The 18,430-nt window shown below is 44.4% G+C and overlaps 1 protein-coding gene across 2 annotated transcripts; it reads right to left on the bottom strand.

The window, feature by feature from the left end:
* Positions 1 to 13,803: 13,803 nt before the first annotated feature.
* Positions 13,804 to 18,392, bottom strand: LOC131664731 (myotubularin-related protein 10-B). Of its 2 annotated transcripts, none has more exons than XM_058936046.1 (11): positions 17,877 to 18,319; positions 17,408 to 17,599; positions 17,290 to 17,317; positions 17,165 to 17,211; positions 16,961 to 17,088; positions 16,732 to 16,887; positions 16,359 to 16,663; positions 16,051 to 16,197; positions 15,804 to 15,976; positions 15,558 to 15,728; positions 13,804 to 15,484 (listed from the first exon to the last, which is right to left on the bottom strand). In XM_058936046.1, the coding sequence occupies exons 1-11, from the start codon at positions 17,937 to 17,939 to the stop codon at positions 15,008 to 15,010; spliced, it is 1,887 nt and encodes a 628-aa protein (XP_058792029.1). In that variant the 5' UTR covers positions 17,940 to 18,319; the 3' UTR covers positions 13,804 to 15,007. The 2 variants fall into 2 exon arrangements, with proteins under 2 accessions (XP_058792029.1, XP_058792028.1); XM_058936045.1 differs by adding an exon at positions 18,365 to 18,392 and having other exon boundaries at positions 13,805 to 15,484; positions 17,165 to 17,317; positions 17,877 to 17,981.
* Between the last annotated feature and the right edge of the window lie 38 nt (positions 18,393 to 18,430).

The raw sequence follows: 18,430 nt of genomic DNA, 5'->3' as shown, positions 1-18,430 counted from the left end.
CATTGTATCTGACCTTGCCTGAAAAATGCTACCGCAAGCCGAGCGAGTTGCGCATGTGGCATTCGTGACTGAAATCGAGAGATCGCTATCGGTTATAAAATGATAGCCGCTGTGCGGATTAGTTACGCGATGTTGTGTATTTGCTAACGTTTGCTGGCTCGTAACTATGCGTTATTTAATTTCAGGCTGATTTGTGGGCGACGCTTTATTCATTGAAAAGCGACGCGGCAACAAACGAAAAATGGAACGACAAAGGAATTTACAGCTAATCGTTGCACAGCTGCGACTCGGCATTTTTCTACCTGGTCTTTTTCTACGTGTGAATCAAATGATGAGTTTGTTTTCTCCAAGGTACTTGTGTTACGCCACGTCATCTGAATGCGCGTGCATTCGACTCGATAATACGTTCTACCATATGTACACTTCAATGAAAAACAAGATACAGCGTCGTATGGAAAAATCTCAAAGTACATAGAAAACGCTATTACAAAAATCTTTCAATAACTTTTAAATTGAAGCAAGCCTTCATTTCAAATGTTATTTCAATTGTTAGTTTGCTTCTTCACAACTTGTCCTGGGTTTAGTTTTATTATAATTTTCCGTCACATGGTGGTTGATCATTTGTCATCAATTATTGCTATACTAATTATTGCATTTACAAACTTTCAAATTCCACTATATCTTGCCAATCAACCGTTCATTTACAGAATATAATTTTCTTACTTATTAATATAACAAATAAACAATCAATTTCAATATGGAACGGTACTTAAAATGTTTTACTGAAAAAAAAAGAAGTCGTTCACTTGCGCACCAAATTGTTCAATGTAAAGGCCCGGAAAAATAGTTTGGATTAAGTATTGTATTTTTGACAAAAAACATAATATTATATTGCTGTATCATAGAATTAAAAAGAAACACCGATCTCGCGCTGGAAAAATCATTTTACAACAACAACCAAATTTGGGTTGTGACGTAAGAAAGAATTGAAAGTATTGCATGGGAATGACGTTTTAATTTAATATGACGCACGTAGAGGTTTAGCTGCCTCGATCGCGAGACCGAATGTTATACCAGCCAATTCACCGTCCGATATTCCTCTTTTTTCGATCGTAAAATGCAACATCGCGTTCACTCGTAATGGCGTAACGTCAGATTGATTCAATTAAAAATTTTACGATCTTTACGATGTGTCAGTTTTACGCTCCGACGTTAACCCTGTTTAACGCAAATGACATCGCACTTGCGTTTATTTTCGGCGCTCGACGTTAACGACGAGCAAAGTAACCGTTTAATTAACCGGTGCCTTCTGCAATCGCTGGTCGAGGCTAATTGCCACGAAGAAGGAGCGAAAAAAATCGCGGCCGACTGTATCGCAAACGACAACGGTGCTCGGCTCTGTAGCGCACGTATCATAGCGGAGTTGAAAAGCGAGAGGGGGAGGAGTGCGGGAGCGTGATGTAGCTCCGAGAGATAGAGAGAGAGCAAAGAACGGTAAAATCGTCGCGACGCGCCGCCGTTAGAAAATTGAAGGCGACAGCCGCCGCGAGGTGAGGAACGGCATCGGAGCGCGGGCTTACATAGGAAGGTCGTCTCCGCGGTTCGCCGAGCGCCGCAAGCCACTGCACGTTTTTCGCGCATACGAATACCTGCGCGGACCGAGCGAGTCTGCACATATACGTGCACGTGGGAGTTTTCATTGTTTTCGAGCGCGACGCTCGTGCAGTACACGTCCTTTTCTTTTATTTCGACGTACGCGGGGCCGGCTTATTAGCTTTCTTTGGCTTGTGAATTTGAGATGGAATTTGGCTTTGATAAACTGAGCTTGGCTTGAAAAAGAAAATGCTTCGTCAACTTGGACGTGCAAAGCTGACCAAACGTTTGAATCGGGATCGCCGCCAGTTGAACGAACCAAACAGAGTGACGGCTTGGAAACAATTGTCACTCTAGAGTCAAATAAATAAACGGCGAACGGCTGGCGCGCATTCACGAGCGAATCGGGCGACGAGAATAATCCAGGACTTAGATGACAGTTGAGCTGTCCAGGTCGCTTGCAGCATCGGAACTCGAGGGGCCGAAGCGAGCACGCGATGACAGCGCGATCGTGGCGCGGCGGCGAGAAAGCGAAAGAAAGAGAGAAAGAAAGAAAGAAAGAGACGACGACAGATAAGGGGGCGAGTGTACAGTTAGCGTGCGTTTAACTGCACGGCCGAGCCCGCCGGATGTGGCGTGTACGGTCGAGCGCGGCGCGGGCCCCGCGGAGAACGGTGACCTTGCGGATGAGCGACGCCTCTGCCGCGACCTTGGCGCGGCGATAAAGGATCGACGACTGGCAATCGGACCAATGCTGGCGCGGCGCCGCCGAGCAGCATCGCCAAATTGGCTGAATTGCGAAACGCCGCGATTTCTGTTTGCTCGTTCAATTGACGTAGCTCGCTTTTGTTACACACGATCGACGATCGATCGATCGATCGATCGCGCGCGCCAATCTTCTTTCTCTTTCTTCTCGCGCTATTAACGACCATCTGTTCGAGATTTCCCACGCGCTCGCGCGTGCCTTTTGATTTCTTCATTCCGGCAATGTAAACAAGCGCAAAGTGCACGAGACACTCGCACATGAACGTCAAACAGATTTTTGCGCAACCGAAGCCTTAAGGCTTCTCCTTCGAGAAGAACGCCCGTAAAAATGACGAACGGGCCGTCGAAGGATAAGCGAAGAAAAAAGCATTTCGTCTGTTCTCCTTGAAGCGAGTCGAAAATTCGCACGCGAAAGGCGCGGCGGAGCCTCGGTAATCGTTCATTCAAAGCTGCGATCGTCGCGCGGCTACGCTGCATGGATTTTCCGGACGATCCGCGCCCAAGTGGCGCAATCGACTACGTCGTCGTCGAAGCCGGACTGCGCTGCGCTCGTCGCGTAACGGACTCGCGAGGTTTGTTATCGCGCAAGCATTGGCGATCTTGCGTGCGCATTTCGGACCAGGCTCTCTACGTGTAGAAGCTGCCGCTTTTCTCGCGACCTTGCTCAAACGCGAATCATAATCGACACGCGAGCGAAGCGACAGACTTAGCTTTCCGAGTAATACCTCGGCGAATCTTGAGCCCCGAGGGCGTGGGAAAAATAATCGTCAAAATCGCCCAATTGAATATCAATTCCGCGTCTAATAAAAGCAAACAAAAAGTAGAAATATCTTAATCGTGGACTGGTGGAAGCTACGATAAGTGACAAGTTGGAGGCGAGCGAAAGAGCCAATAACCGGGTAGGCGCCGATAAAAATCGGCAGCTTATGTGCATTGCGTAAGGGCAACAATGTCGTATTTACGCGCCCACGAGCTGTCAAGTGAAAAAGGAGCTGCTTGGCTTTTATCTCCGCATACTTTTGCCGTGCTCGAGGTTATGAATCAGCGAGTAGGGAGCCTTGGAGCGTTCCGTCAGTCATTAACTCGCTTTTTATCGATCGCCCAGCCTTTTTTCCATGACTTTCTCGCTCGCTCGTTTCTTTTTTCTCCTCTCTTGTGCAGTTTTGCGTGCGGCTTTGTAAATGCCTCTTGTCGGGCGGGACGGGAGGGGGGAGGGGGAGCCCTCTCTTTTATTGCTGCGAAACGCAGACGGAGTTCCAAAGAGGTATGTGCCGCTGGCGAATCGCGAGTTTCGTTTTGTTTTTGCCTCTCGCGAGAAAGGAAATGTTATTTAGCGATCGCGCGTCTTCGACGCTCATGAAAGTCGTCGGAAGCGCTGGACACGACGAAGCTCGCGCGCGTTTTGCTTTCTTACCGCGGTCACGCTGTGGCTTTACGCGCCGAGTCGATTAATCGCGATGATTCAGTGCAGCAATGCGCAGCGTGCCGATATTAATTACGGATCAAGGTGGCGAGCCGCTTTTGAAATAAATCAATGGTCGTTGGCGCGATGCGTAGCACACATCGGTGATCTCCGCCCGTCTCGAGTATGCAATTAGGTCGACGAGGGTTTTAAGCGATTCCCCCACAGGGTCGTCAAAAGAGAGAGAAAGAGAGAGAGAGAAGCAGATCCGCAGCTGCTGGCGACTCAAGGGCGCGCTGGCGATTCTTTTGAACGGCGCTTGTCTTGTTATTCTGCCTCTGCCAGCTATACGAAGGACAATCGATCTCTGTCGACACGTATTCCCGCGCGCTGCTCGCGGCTGTTAATTAGCTCCGCGTTCGATCGTCAATCGTCACGACTGCTGTTTTGCCTTCATGGTTTGCGTTGGCACGTTCCGGAAGCGCTCCTAGTCCGCGACAGGTCGCGTCGATCGCATGGCGCCGTGCGTGAATAACAACAGCGGAATCGCCCGGCGGGAGCGGAAAAAAGGCAGCAAAAGGGCCGCCCATTTTGAATCCTCGCCGGGCACCGACGAGCTAGCGGCGCGCAGATGACGATCTCCGATTGGCGCGCGCGCGTAACGGCGCGGCGCATTCCGCGCGTAACGGACGATCTGCCGAACTGCGCGCTCTCTCGCGAAGCCTTCCGTCTTCCTGCTTGCCGAGACCGCGACGCTCGCGATCCCCCGAGATCGGCGACGCGCTGCAGCTAATCAAAGAGTAACGCACTCTTCATTCAAAAGTGGCATCGCCTTGCGCACGCCAGTCGTTTTTCCTCGTTGCACTCGTCAATACTGCCGCCTGCGTCTTGGCTCGTTCGCGAAGCGTAACCGTAATCGTTTGATATACCGCTAGAGTATGCCGGCGCGCAAACTCTCTTAGCCATTTGTTCCCGTTTCTATCCATCCTCGATCTGCTTTTTCCGCGACTCTCTCTCTCTCTCTCTCTCTCTCTCTCTCTCTCTCTCTCTCTCTCTCTCTCTCTCTCTACCTCTCTTCGTTGCCCTTATTCTCGTTACTGCGACTTCAGCGGCAAAGTTATACGCACGACATCGACGCTTTTGACAGACAACGCCGAAAGCAAGCCGACCGGTTCGAATGTAAATAAATCAGCCAGTCTTGGATAGAAACCAGGCCCTTGCAAACGTCGAACGGCATAATTGGCAAGGTAGAGCTTGCGGGTATAAAAAGAAGGGACGCGCAGGCGCGATTAACGATGTCGGGGAGCGGCGTCACACAAGGAGCCCTTGAACGAGCTGGTCGGCCTTGCATACCGCGGCGAATCGCAAGCCCTCCGTGCCACTGCCGAATCCAAAGTCTTGCATCCGCGCTCAATTAGCTTGCTCTGCTCGGCCTTCGTTCGCGTGCGTGCCCTAAGAGAGAGAGAGAGAGAGAGAAAGAGAGAGAGGACTGGCTAGGGACAACATGGGGGCAGGCAACCTCGCGGTAGCGACTGTCGTCTAACGCGACTGCGGCCACGCAATCGTTTGCCAATACCTGAGCGATCGAGCCAAAGCGAATCGCAGCGCGACAGACGAGCGACGGCTCGGGCGCGGAGACAAAGGATCTCGGCGGCGGCGGGACGAGCAGGCCGCGGCCGGACTGCGTTGCACGCGCACGCCGGGAGCACTGCGGATAACGGTGCAGACCGGTCGGCGCGCTCGACGCGAAATGGAGAGCCGCCGGCCGCCGCGAGAAGGAGCAACAGGTCGAGCGCGTGGAGCATCGCGCTCGGCGCCGAGAGCCACTCTATACCGCGAGCGCGCGACGCCGCGCGCCACGGAGTAGGGATGGGACGGCACGGCAGAGCGGAGGTGTGAGGAGTGGCTCAAGGCCGGTCGCGCGGCAGCGAGCAGCTCGCGTATATATCACTACACATCGCCGTCGCGTGGAGCGCGAACCTTCCTTTCCCGTTCTTTTCGTGCGTTCGTCTCGCCTTTTCCCTCGCCAGGCTGCCTCTATCGCGCTCCTTCTTTCTCTCTCTCGCGGTCCGCTCTTTGCTCTTCGCTTGCGCTATTTCGGGATTCGCGCCAACTTGCGATTTTTCAATGTTGTGGCTTGGAAACACACTTGTAGCGTTCGGCTCTCCGTTGACGAGCCGTTATGTCGGTTGCGTCATTACCGAAAAAAAACCCATGCTCCCGAGCTGTCCTAGGAAATCAGTATTCCCTCATTTAACGCGAATGCCCGTGCCTATAAATATTATCGCGAGAGCGGGACGCGTGGAACGGTAATAAAAAGAACGGCAATCACATGGAGCTCGAGCAATAAATTCTCGGCAGCGCGAGAAGCGATCGAGGCGACGGCGAGGCTCAGCAACTCGTTTCCAAGTTAGACATTGATGTCGTACGTGAATAATCGCGCTGTTTTGGTCAACGACGGAAAAAAGCTGTTCACCCGACGACTGGCGAGGCGCAGCCGCGCGGAACTGCCAATCCAAAGTGAAATCTAAATCTCGCACTCGGAGAAGGCGCGCGCGCACGGGCCTGGTCCCGGCGAGCTTGCAAAATACGCCAATCGCACGGACCGATCTGTCGCACTAATTTGAGGTTGTCGGGTGGCGTTGCGCACTGCTGCGGCGACGTGACCGCGCGGGGACAGAAAAGAAAAGCTCGCCGATATGGACAGAACCGCGTGGCTTGAGCGCGGCGGCACTCGTGCGCCAGACACGGCCTCGGGCAGCTCGATGCGCGCGCGGGACACCGTCGCTGGGCCGAACCGGTCGAGACGTCGAAGCCGCGATCCCACGAGATACTTTTGCCGAAGAGGAGCGCCTTCTCGTGCGATCGACTCATTGAGAAGGCGAAACGAAAAACTGTGCCGACTCCTCGTGGAGCCTTCGAGAGAGGACGCGCACCTGTCAAGCTGACGCGCTCGCTAAGCTCGCGACGAATGGAAATTGGTATTTTTCGTACTTCGGCGAGTGCAGCTTACGTCGTATGTACCGCGGGGCGTCTCGTGACCGGCCGATCTTACCTTACAAACCGTGAGCGCGCAGTGTTGCTTTCATTTTCAGAAGCCGAAAGCTTCGTCGGTCGCCTCATCTCGTTAAAGCGTTGTCTCGCATCTTTCGGCGTCGCGAGCTGCAGTAGAAGAAAACGCGCATCCTGAAAAGCGAAAAAAGGAACAGAATCGGCGAAGTCGGAGCGCGGCTGGTTGGGAAAGGCGAGTAGAACGGCGCCGTTACGAAACACGTTGCCTGCAGAAAAGTCCGTGGAGAGGCCGCGCGGCGACGAGGAAGGAAAACGCGACTGAGCCGACGGAAATCGCCTGGCAAAAGCTGCTCGCGGGACATGTAATTCTTCATTTTGAAAATCTCAAAGGGCGAAACGAATGGCCGGGTCGACTGTTAGCTACGTAACGACAGCCGGAGACTCACCGGCGCGAGGAGCTTTCGATTTTATCTGCCGACGGAGCGCTAGGTACATACGCCGTGCATGGGGCTAGCGAGCTTCCGATTCGCAAGAACTGCGCCATCCTTCGTTTCGCTTGCAAGCCGCGACGTTGCTTCGCTCGGTTTATCACGAGTTGAGAAAGTAGGGCCATCTCTAGGCAGTGTGCTGCTTCGTTTGTTCGCGCGGCAGACGCTACAAATCGTCGAGTTTTAGGAAACTACCCGGCGAGGCTGATTTCACTTTCGAATTGACGGGCATTTTGGCCGCTTTCTTCGCTCGCGTGTTACGTAAAAGCCGATGGGCTCTGTTCTCTGTATATACAGCGGGAAAGGTGGCAATTAGTCTCTCACTCTGCCTTTTCTTTTTATTTATTCTTTTTTCAACGGGGAATCGAGATACTTTTTGACTTTTTACTCGTGAAAGTCATTGACTCGTGGCTTTTTATTGGCAGCGTTAAAACTTTACTTTCAAATGACTTCGTATAGCGCTTTTTTGATGGACAAAACTCACAGCGCGAATGCAAGATTTGTTCCATTCGATTATGCAAATGCTTGAGATTCAAGTGGCAGTTTCCTACAAATTATATAATGTTATATAATTACCAGCTATTTAATAATAGCTCGGAAGCTCAGGCAGCATCTCACGACACAGATGAGCGTTGTAATCAAGTCAAAGCCGAAAATTACTGTGATTAATGCTTTCGTACGAGTCAATGCTAATCAAATAGAATTTTAATTCGCGCAGTACGGAGCGGTGAATACTCCCGGTGAGGCAACGAATCACCAAAGTCAGAATTAGCTGGCTGAATAATACACGAGTAAGTTGATTTTCGAGTGAAAAGGCGATAATGCAAGTAGTCTCGAAAACGCGCGTTTCGCCATCGTCGGTCGGCAGTCTAATTTGCCGCAGCCAGCCAATTGCAATTTCGGAGTGAACGAGCTCGCACTAACGCCATATCCTTGCATAATGTTCGAGCGACGTCAAGAGTACGAGCTTTTTTTTTTGTTCCGTTGCGCGTTCCTACGTCGAGGTCCTTTCACGCCTCACTCGTAACCGACAAACCGACTAGCGCGGGGGAAAGGTCGACGCGAGAAAACAGGTGCAGTTTTACGCGCAGCGAGGAGAAGGTCGTTGTCCCGTTTAAATGGCAATCGAATCTCTTTCTCGAAGCGAGTACGGGTCAGCTCGATAAGTAGCCGTTAATTGTTTTACGCTTGCTGCCTTTCTCCGGCACAACTGCAAGGTGAGAGAGAGAGAGAGAAAGAGAGAGAGAGAGGTCGGATCGACTGAGAATTGCCGCCGCCGCGGATAAAAGCCTCGCACTTTTACGCCTCTGTCGTTAAAAAGACAGCCGCGCGCGCGGTTCTTTCCACCATTTACAACTGTCGGAGTTTATTGAACCTAGTTTAGCTTTTTCATTCTTTATTCTCCTTTATTCCCCATCGTTTGCTCCTGCTTGTGCTTTGCATAATTTGGCATTTCAGTCCAAAGGTTAACTTGCCTACCAAGCTCCAAGTTCGCATACGTCAATCACGTCGCCAAGGCACTCATCGTGCTTGCGGTGAATTATTAATTATGCGGCATTTCTAAATGTTACGATTGACGTTATAATGTGCTTGCACACGCGGAACAGCACTAATTGTGCACGAACGACTTAACATCAATTGGCTGGCTTTTCATTGATTCGAGTGAATGCGTTTATTTCGTTTTCTCCAGAAGGAAACAATAACTAGCAATCTTTTCGAAGCTTCGATTAAACAAAGGAAATAAGCAGAGCATCTACAACTCGCGAAAAATCTTTAATACGCGAGTGTCACCTCGAGAAGACAAAAAAAACAAGTCGTTGGAGAGAGATAAGCTCGCCGCGCGATCGCCTCTCTCTCTCTCTTTCTCTCTCTCTCTATTTCTCGTGGGCGAGAGCGAGCGAACGAAAGAGCGAGAACGGCAAAGCGAGCGGTCCGTCTGCTCCGCGACAAGAAGGAAAGAGAACAAGAAGCGAGAGAAGAGATTGAGAAAAAAAATCAGCGCGTTGGTCATCATCTCAGCGAGTTCCTTCGCGCGAGTAACCTAACCTCTTTCGCGGCGCATCCGTACGTGTACGAAGTATAGCAAAGCGAAAAAAAAGAAAAAAGAAGGTTGGCAATCGCTACCGCCGTGCGAGCTTTCTCTCGTGAACGAGGAAAAAGCAAAAGATGCGAACGTGCGATGATTATAGAAAGGACGTGGTGACTGACCGTTATCCACTAGAGACCTCGGAGCGCTCGGTCCTCTTCCTCCTGCGAGGGCTCCTCCTTGGCTGGCCGATCGCGATCAGCATTCCTCCTCCTCTCCACGGCAAGCTGTAATACAGCAGCAGCAGCAACAGCGGTGAAGCTGTGCGGCTTATCTCTTGGGATCGCCAATGAGGAACAGGTGACACCCCGAGCAACGGCAGCACAAAGAGCCGACGCAACGTGCGTGCGATCCTACGCTAGCGCACTCGCACATACACACTCTCTCGCGCGCGCGCGCGCGCACGAGACGGCCAGCAGCAAGCAGCACTTTCACGTCTTCGTCAGATCGTCGTCGCAATCCTTCGCTCGTTTTCCTGATCGCAGCACGCGCGCACTGATAAAGCCTTCTCCGCAATGCTATCAGAACCGCTTTATGACACGCATGTACCTACGCGATAACTGCAGAAGCCAAGGGAAGAAAAAAGAACGACGGACACTTGTTAACGACGTCGCGAGAGGCTAGTAGCGCACGCACGATTTACAATCGGAGGTTGAAGCACACAGAGTCCGCGCGGCGGCAGGAACGCCGCGACTGGCCTGACGCGGCTCAAAGTCGCGCTCGCGGAGTGGAGATCGCAGTCCGTGTGTGCCCGACCAGTACAGTGCATCGCCGTTAGAGGGAGTATCCGGATTGGCTCGACTTTACTTTTGTATATCCTTATACCTTTTTACTCCACTCACCCGCCGCAGCCGTAGCGAAGGTGAGTGTGCATGTGAGAAGCTGGTGCAAAAAGAACCAACACTGAAGTTTCTTGGTGCTGCTACATTCGCCTTTTTCTGCAATACCTCCGACAGCCTTACGTTGCGCTTGTGCGCACTGTGCTTCTTTATTTTTGACTTTTATTAATGCTCGTGCAGGGGCGCTTATAATTAGCCGGTCAATATATTTTACATGTCTTTTCTCAATGTATTAGTACGGTGATTGCGAAAATCGGTCATCACGCCCAATTTTTTCCCTTTTCCCGATGCGCTGTGTTCCCTTCGATGAGTTTTCAAATTAATCTGTCCTGACTAATTATCGAAATTTACGTGTAGCATTCAACTTTAAATCAAATATTATATACCCGTTATAAAGGTTAATAACTGGAAGACAATGATACGGCTAGTCGAGTTACAGAATAGAATTACATCTAAGCTTTCGACACCTGAACACGTGCGTGCATACACTTTGCGTCCGTTTACAAATGTCGTGATTTTTAAAAGTTCTCCGCATCTATGAATAAATAATACGCACCCTTGAGTCGCTTTGCACAAGCTACAGTCGCAACGCAATGTTAAAAATAATCATCTCGCGTTAATGTCAACGTAATTTTCATCGGGTTTCACGCTCGAGGAAAAACGAAAAATAGTAAAAAAAAAATTGCTTAATTGCTATATCCCCATTGATCGATCGTTGCAAAATCAACTTAGCAGCCGAAAGGAAGGTTGGTCGGTCCGCGAGCTGAGCTATTCGATATGCGGGGATAGAATTCGTTTGATCGCGAACTTAATGACTCGACTGGAAGAGAAAACTGGTCGACAATCGAGCGAGCAAATCTCCGTGCGAGCTCTCTCGTACGTCAATTACTTGGAAATTCAGCATAACTCGCTCCAACTTGGCCGGCGCGCGACGTTATCGCCTCCTCTTTTCTCATTGCTCTCCCGAGCCTCCAGCCTTTACCCGCCTGCGACTCTTTATTTGCACGATACTTAAAAAGATCTCGTCTGCGTGTCTTCCTCTCTGACTTGCGCGTTATTTTAAAACTCGGAGTGGACGTTCGCCCGTTCGTTCAGTACGCGATCGCGCGGAGAGGCACCATCTCGCCCGACTCGTACCCCTTCCTTGCGCGCCTCTTTGACAATTTTTGTAAAGCGTCTGTAAAACGTCGACGTCACGCATGCTTTCAAGTTTCGAACGAATTCGACGATACAGTCAGGCGAAGATTGAAAGCTTGCGTCCTTTCGCCGTAAGTTGAGCTTTTCACGGATAACAATCGAAACTCACACCTACCGCTCACTCGCGCACTTTGGCGTTTCAGTCGCATTGTTCAAGTTCAGGTGAACTGCTGGTCCTTCCGATTACGTTAGCCTTCGTCAAGTTAAGAGCGTTAAGTTGCGCTTATCGATGAACACAAGATCGACCGCGACAAGTACAGCGCATCTATGCCTCTTTTTTCACCTTCACGATTATTTTCGAAATATCTCGAAGAATCATTTCGCTGCTCTCTTTGGAATTTCAAAGCTCGGCTTTTATATAATGGAAATCGTGCAGTATGCTTCGAGGAGATTGCCCTCGGAAGTGAGTTGCCCGTGTGAACGTCACCTACATTTCTGCTCGAATTTTCAGTCGTCTATTTTTACCGCGTTACACGAGGTATAAAACTCAATATTACGCGTGACGGACAATTCAGTTTTTTTCTTGATAAAGTTGACTATTGATTAACGTTAAATGGGTCAATATTGCTCTGTTTTCAGAAGTGCATTTGCTCATAAAAATATTCCCGTTTTTCTGCTTTCAAATTGCTATTGTATGTGTAAGGGTAATCTGAAATCGATGTTTCATTGGTGTTTTTCATTAGGTGTCCTTGTAGAGTTCTTTGTACTTCGACTCGGCGTTTTTTCATCGGAACCAATCAAGATACGCGCGGTCTGCACCTTTACGGATAAAAAAATGGCCCTCATTAGATCAAGATCGACAAATGATTTATTTACAAGCTAACGTATGCTCCGACATTTTTTCAAGCTGCGTGTCTTTTTACAAAAATAACTAGCCCATTTTGCAGACAAACTTGGTCGTCTTAAATTAAGATATTTTAGCAAATAATACAGCTTATTTTTAGTTTGATCGTACGCGTAATGTGCAACACGCATTGTTCGAAATTGTACGACTGAATATAGAAGAGAATACAATTTTGAGATAATCAATTAATCAAGCTTTGAAATTGTCAAGTTCCTTCGTGAGTGTTCAAATGTTTCTCAGCGACGATTTTTCTAAACTATGACAAATAATTGTTGTGCTAATAATCGTCCAGCGAAAGAGTTCGGCTGGAGCAGCACTGGAAAAGATGACGAACTTTCGAGTAAAGTCGTAGAGCGAGTGCAAAAAAAATCGAAGAGCAGATCGAGTGTGGCAATTGACAGGTCGCAGCGATACGCGAAACTCTCCTCGTTACATAATAAATTACAGATCACGCGCATAAATTAGTCGACTGGCTCGGTCTCCTGGATTCACTTTTGTATAAATCTTGCGCACAATAGGCCTATTCCTGGAAGTCGATGCTGCATAATAGCAAAGCAAAAGAAAATTATCGGCGCGACCAGTTGCTCCGATTTTCAAGCGCGCGGCGCCCACGTGCAAATTGCCGCACGTCAAGCGCGAGTTGTTGGCGTTGTTGCGCGTTTATATATGCCGGTTCATCAACATATTTTTAGATTCCAAGTCTCGCGATAGCCGAAACGTTGTCCTCGATTCCAGTGGCGTGATTGTCGACGACGGTTGTGGAAGATGCCGAGTGTAATATGGGAATTTCGGCGAATTTATATTAAATATGGAATTGCGCTGTAGGGGATCTGCATCCGATACCTCGTCGTCTAGCTTTCAATGTGAAACCTCTTGAAAAAATTAGTGCGAGTCACAATCGAAAGAAAAAATTGTCGCCGTGGTCTCAGTCAATTTGGAAAGGCACTCACGGAAATTGCGCGAAAATCCCGTAGGTCAAGTATATCATAGTTCGGAAGTTATTCGCATTTAGAAAGTGAAATTAATTTATAGGCACGCTCTGGTATATGCCGCGCGCGCTATATATGCGCGCACCATATATCGCAGTCGTGCGCATGCATAATCTTATTTATTCGTGATTTGATCCGCGCGTGCACCTATATGCAACTTTTTTTTCTTTTTTTCACATTGCACCCGCGGCTATACGGAGCTTTTTTTCCTTGGCCGACTGCTTTGTCATTGCGAACGTATGGATATCACCTCTGTGTGTGCGCGTGCGTGTATGTGGAACTTATGCACCAGTCTTTCCAGCTTTACTTTGTAATTATTCCGTAAGGTTTCTTTGCGTTCCGCCGATCCTTGAAAATGAAAGGTGCGAAGTAATTAAGGTTTTCGCTAGCTGCGGCGCAAGTTGAACGGTGCTGCGCCGCGTACTTTTACGACGAGTTTTATTTCGACATTGCTTTATACTTTACTTTGAAATTCGTCATTTACACGCTTTACACGCTTGCTCAATTTTCAGCGAGATTGTTGATTTTCAGCTCATTTTGTGGTTTCAATTGGAATAATGAAAATGACCATACTTGTGAACATATATCTTGAAAGTTTATTGATCGTTCTTAAAAAAATAATTGACAAAATAGGATTTGTAGGTTTATGTAGCCATTCGTAGTTGTCAACTAATCTATAAGCTCATTGGAAATAAATAAAAATAAATTACAATCATATAGTTAACAAATTACAAGTTTACTATCTTAGTAAGTATTGCCTATTCGTGTTACTTTTACAGAAACGATGATTCTATTACACACTTTTAAATATATTATAATAACGACGCTACTACTTTGTTCACAGGCGAATACAAATGAGCATTTACACTAGAATGCAAGTTTTTGAAGACACTTTTAAAAATTCAATGTTCTTCGAAAAAATAATTTCTCTTTTTACTAACATAACAAAAAAATTAATTAATACGGATGAAATTAAAACATTTAATGCCTCCAAAATAAGTTTACAATAAATAGTTTCATTTTGAAAAAGTAATGAGATCACATCATATTGCTTATAAAAATAATCAATTTTGTAACAACCAAATTTTCAATCAACCTTCGAATTTAACTTTTGCTTTTAAAAAATCGACTAATATGTGAAATTTATAATTAAATACAGAGCTAATTTAATAATGAGAAACCAATGTTCAGGCACTTTATAAAATGTACATTTCTAGTCTATTTCGATAAATGCTACTTTAGCCAATAAATATCTATAGAATACTTTTCTTTTAAAGCCTGTTAATCTATTAGAAATTATTTAGTATCGAAAATTTTGCGTTAGTAATTAAAAGCTCAACAATGTATGATTTATCACCCTAGAATTAATCAACGTTATTATTCCGATATACTAATTTATTAATAAACTTATGTAAAAAAATTGTAAATCCGTACTTTATATCTTGACACTTTCAATGAAATAATGCAAATATCAGATTGAAATTTTGCATAAAATTTTTGTTGATCTTTAATTATAAATGAGATAATAAATATAATTTCATAAACTTTTGTTCTAGTATTAATTGATTTCAATATATTAAAACAATATGTATCCTCCGACTTGTGGTTGTTTGCTTTACACATATAATGAATATCTTTAAAATTTTCATAATTAAACTTTAAGCCAAGTATTACCTAGCCACGATGAAATATACCTCGATAATGGAGAAGAAACGCAAAGGTCATCAAACAGAGAATATTGAAAAAACGGTGAAGCTACTCAAAAGTTCAATCAACACCGTCATCATCCAAATCAGTCTGGCGCAGTTAAAAGACTCTGAGAGTCAATCATACTGTCGCTCATGATGAAGGACGTATTGATAATAGGCGTGCTAACAGTATTGCCAGATTTCTTATTGCTGAAGGGATAAAAGCTATTGATATTCATTTGAAGCAGACACGTGGATAATTTGTCCACAGGCGACGTGGATAAGTCTCCAACATCTAGTTGCAGCTGGGCCACATCATTCTGTAGTAACCTTGTGTACATTTCAATGTGATTACGACCGCCGTTGTGTATAACTAGGTGAGGTATCCAACGAAAGAAGCACTGTGACCAGACTTCTAAAAAGGGTATTGCACACATGGGTTTCAGGTATTTGGTCTTGGTTGCATTATCCGACAAATTTGGAACATTGTAAAGAGGATTATAGAACAATTGAATATCTTGCTCGCTAAACTGTTCTCTCCAGTCCCACGCGCTATGCAATACTAAATGAGTCGTCGGATCCTAAAAAATTAAATTTTACTTTGTGAATTTCACACATTTAAAATTCTAAAATCTAATTGATTCTGTTACTCACAACAGTTGCTCTGATACGATCTTTTTCACAGTTAAAAATAAACGTTTCAAATATTGAAACGTGCGCAGTATCCCACAAAGTGGTCAAATATGTTTCGGTAAATTCAAACTCCGCAGGAAATTGTTGGCATAGCTGCCAAACGCAATCCAGGTACAGTAAAAATAACGGTGACTACAAATAATATATTTATTCATAAACGTTTTGCCGTTTGGCGATTGTTTCATTAATTCAAATTGAATTGGTTACCTTCTCGGAACCATCGCTTCTGAGGTGACCGAGACGATCACTGAACGGGTGTCCTGCGGCAATCCATTCCTTTTGCAAAAGAGTTTGGAAACCAGTTATTGTTCGAAAATGTGGATCTAACAACAACTGAACTAAACTTGAAATAATACAACAAACATCTCTACCTGCACCCTCTGTAACATGATATAATCGAATCTTTTGAAAAAATGTATTTATATTATCCAAACTCTGTGGAATAAATTGTTACCTTGCAATATTACAGGTGTACACTCATTTAAATGTTCACTAGCTTCAACAGACTTCTTTAGACAATATGATACATTTTTTAGCCACTTTGTACTCTCCAAAAGAGAATAAAAATTATTTTCTTGCATTAAAAATTGTCTAACACTTTCTAAAAAACGAACAGTATCTTATTATTACGCATACTGCTCAACTCTAATACTTATTTTATTATAAATTATTATTAATTTATCTTAATTTATTATTATTATTATTATTATTATTATTATTATTATAAAACAATTTTTAAAAGATATATCTAATTTGTATTACCAGGTGAACACAGTCGCACAAGTTTTGAAAAACTTGAAGCAATAGTCTTAATACTAATATCCTTATTTAGCTCGATTATCACTGGTTGTATTTTTCGCGGGTGATTCTTACGAATATTTTCTAACATAATATTTTCTTGAGTTCTCTCCATAATACTTGGGCATATTTCAGACATCTTAACTAAAGCAGCACCTTGTTCATTCGACCACGACCAAATTGGTGGCCGACTTCCTTGAAAGTGCTGAGCAACTTTGTATAGTTGGCTATCTGTTACTGATGCAGGAACAACAATATATTGAGACAGACTATAAACAGAACAATTCGAGTTACTGATATAAGTATTATTCAAGCAATTATTTAAAAGTAAAACTACCTTGGACATATTTGAAATTCTGTATTTGCTGTAGATATTCGCCATCCTTTCTTCAAGTGTAAGCTTTTGCTGTGAGTACGATTCAATTCATCTTCCCAATCACTAATAGTGCGAAATAACTGCACTCTTTTATCCATGCTACTAAAATAAGGCTCCCTATTTGAAGTAAATTAAGCTATGTAAGAAGATATATGATAATTTTTCTAATTTAAAAAATAGCAATCCATACTTAAACTCATAAGCAAACAGTAAATGATGTTTTGAAGGAAAAGCATGATGAAGTAGGGCATTCACAATATTCTTTCCATCATCAATATTTCGGGAAAATTTAAAAGAGAATGACCATGTCCTAATATTCTGGATAAAAGAAAAGATTAATTCAAGTTACAATGAACATTGATATAGTAGATTTCATATTAATTTCAATACTCACTTTACAAACTATAAATATTCCTTTCACTTTGGAAGGGACTACAGAGCCTGGAACAAGTTTCCGTTTTTTATCCCCCAGAATCAAATAAACAGTATCAATATTTGATAAACATGTATCTGTGTAACCGTATAAATGATTTTGCTGATACAGATCCTTTAAAAAGATTAATTCAAATATATATCAGAGAAAAATAATATTTTATATGGTATTCTTTAACAAAATAGATAAGTTTTTATTTCTTACATCCGCACTATCATCTGCTGTAACAAAGGCAAGTTTGAAATTTGTAACTGATAACATGCCTGACATTCCTTGCTTTGACTCGCTAACTGGTTCAAACATAAGAACATTTTGAGCTGTTGTAACAATGGCCTCTCCACGTAGCAATTTGATACTATTTAAATTTATAGAATTCTCTCTATCAGAATTTATATCCTGGAAGAATCAATATAATTATTCAATGTTAATGTTTATAGACTTTGTGTATTATAACCATATAATAATTACACTGAATTCTTTGTGTTAAGTAAATACAGAAGTATAAAAATAAAATATTTCTTTTTACCTTCCTTAATTTTTGCAATGATAAAATTAATTTATGTAATATAGCCGACTGCATTAGTCAAAACAAAAGGTAAAATGAAAAAAAGCTTATAAAATAAGTGTCTATAAATGAAAAAGATCCTCTGAGTAATCACTGAAGATCAATTACCTGCATTTCATGTTCTTCGAAGCCTACATAACTTATAAAATTGTTGCAGCTTTTGCTTTCCATAGCAAAAAGAGTGTAGACTTTTCTGCATTCGGTATAAATTTTCTGGAAGTTTGCCAGACTTGTAATAATTAAAAATGCAGTATAATTTCATAAAAAAACAATCGAAATTTCGATCTCTTAAATATAGAAGATTTTAGGCTCGATAGTTTTATTTTATAGAAATTAGTTGTTGAAATGTCACAATTAGTAAACAATATTACACCGCCGCAAGTTTTTTCCAACTTTCAGGAAAATTAATGCAATATTTATTTTAAACTACACAATTCACCTAAATATGTTTATATAGTATATCAAAATTCTTTTATAATTAAAACCATGAAAAAGTTTAATTATAATATTCTTTGGTGTAATTTATACATAACAAGTCACAGTGACAATCAAATGATATAAAGTATATGGACGTTCTATGAATATAGAAAACTAACCTCAACTTCGTTAATTCTGAGGTAGACCTTCAGGTGGCCATAGACAACAGCATTACTACATTAAAT

Source organism: Phymastichus coffea, unplaced genomic scaffold (genome assembly GCF_024137745.1).
Source record: "Phymastichus coffea isolate CEN01 unplaced genomic scaffold, Cenicafe_Pcof_1.1 PCOF00045, whole genome shotgun sequence".
Lineage (NCBI taxonomy): Eukaryota > Metazoa > Arthropoda > Insecta > Hymenoptera > Eulophidae > Phymastichus > Phymastichus coffea.
This window is presented reverse-complemented; position numbering and strand designations above follow the sequence as displayed.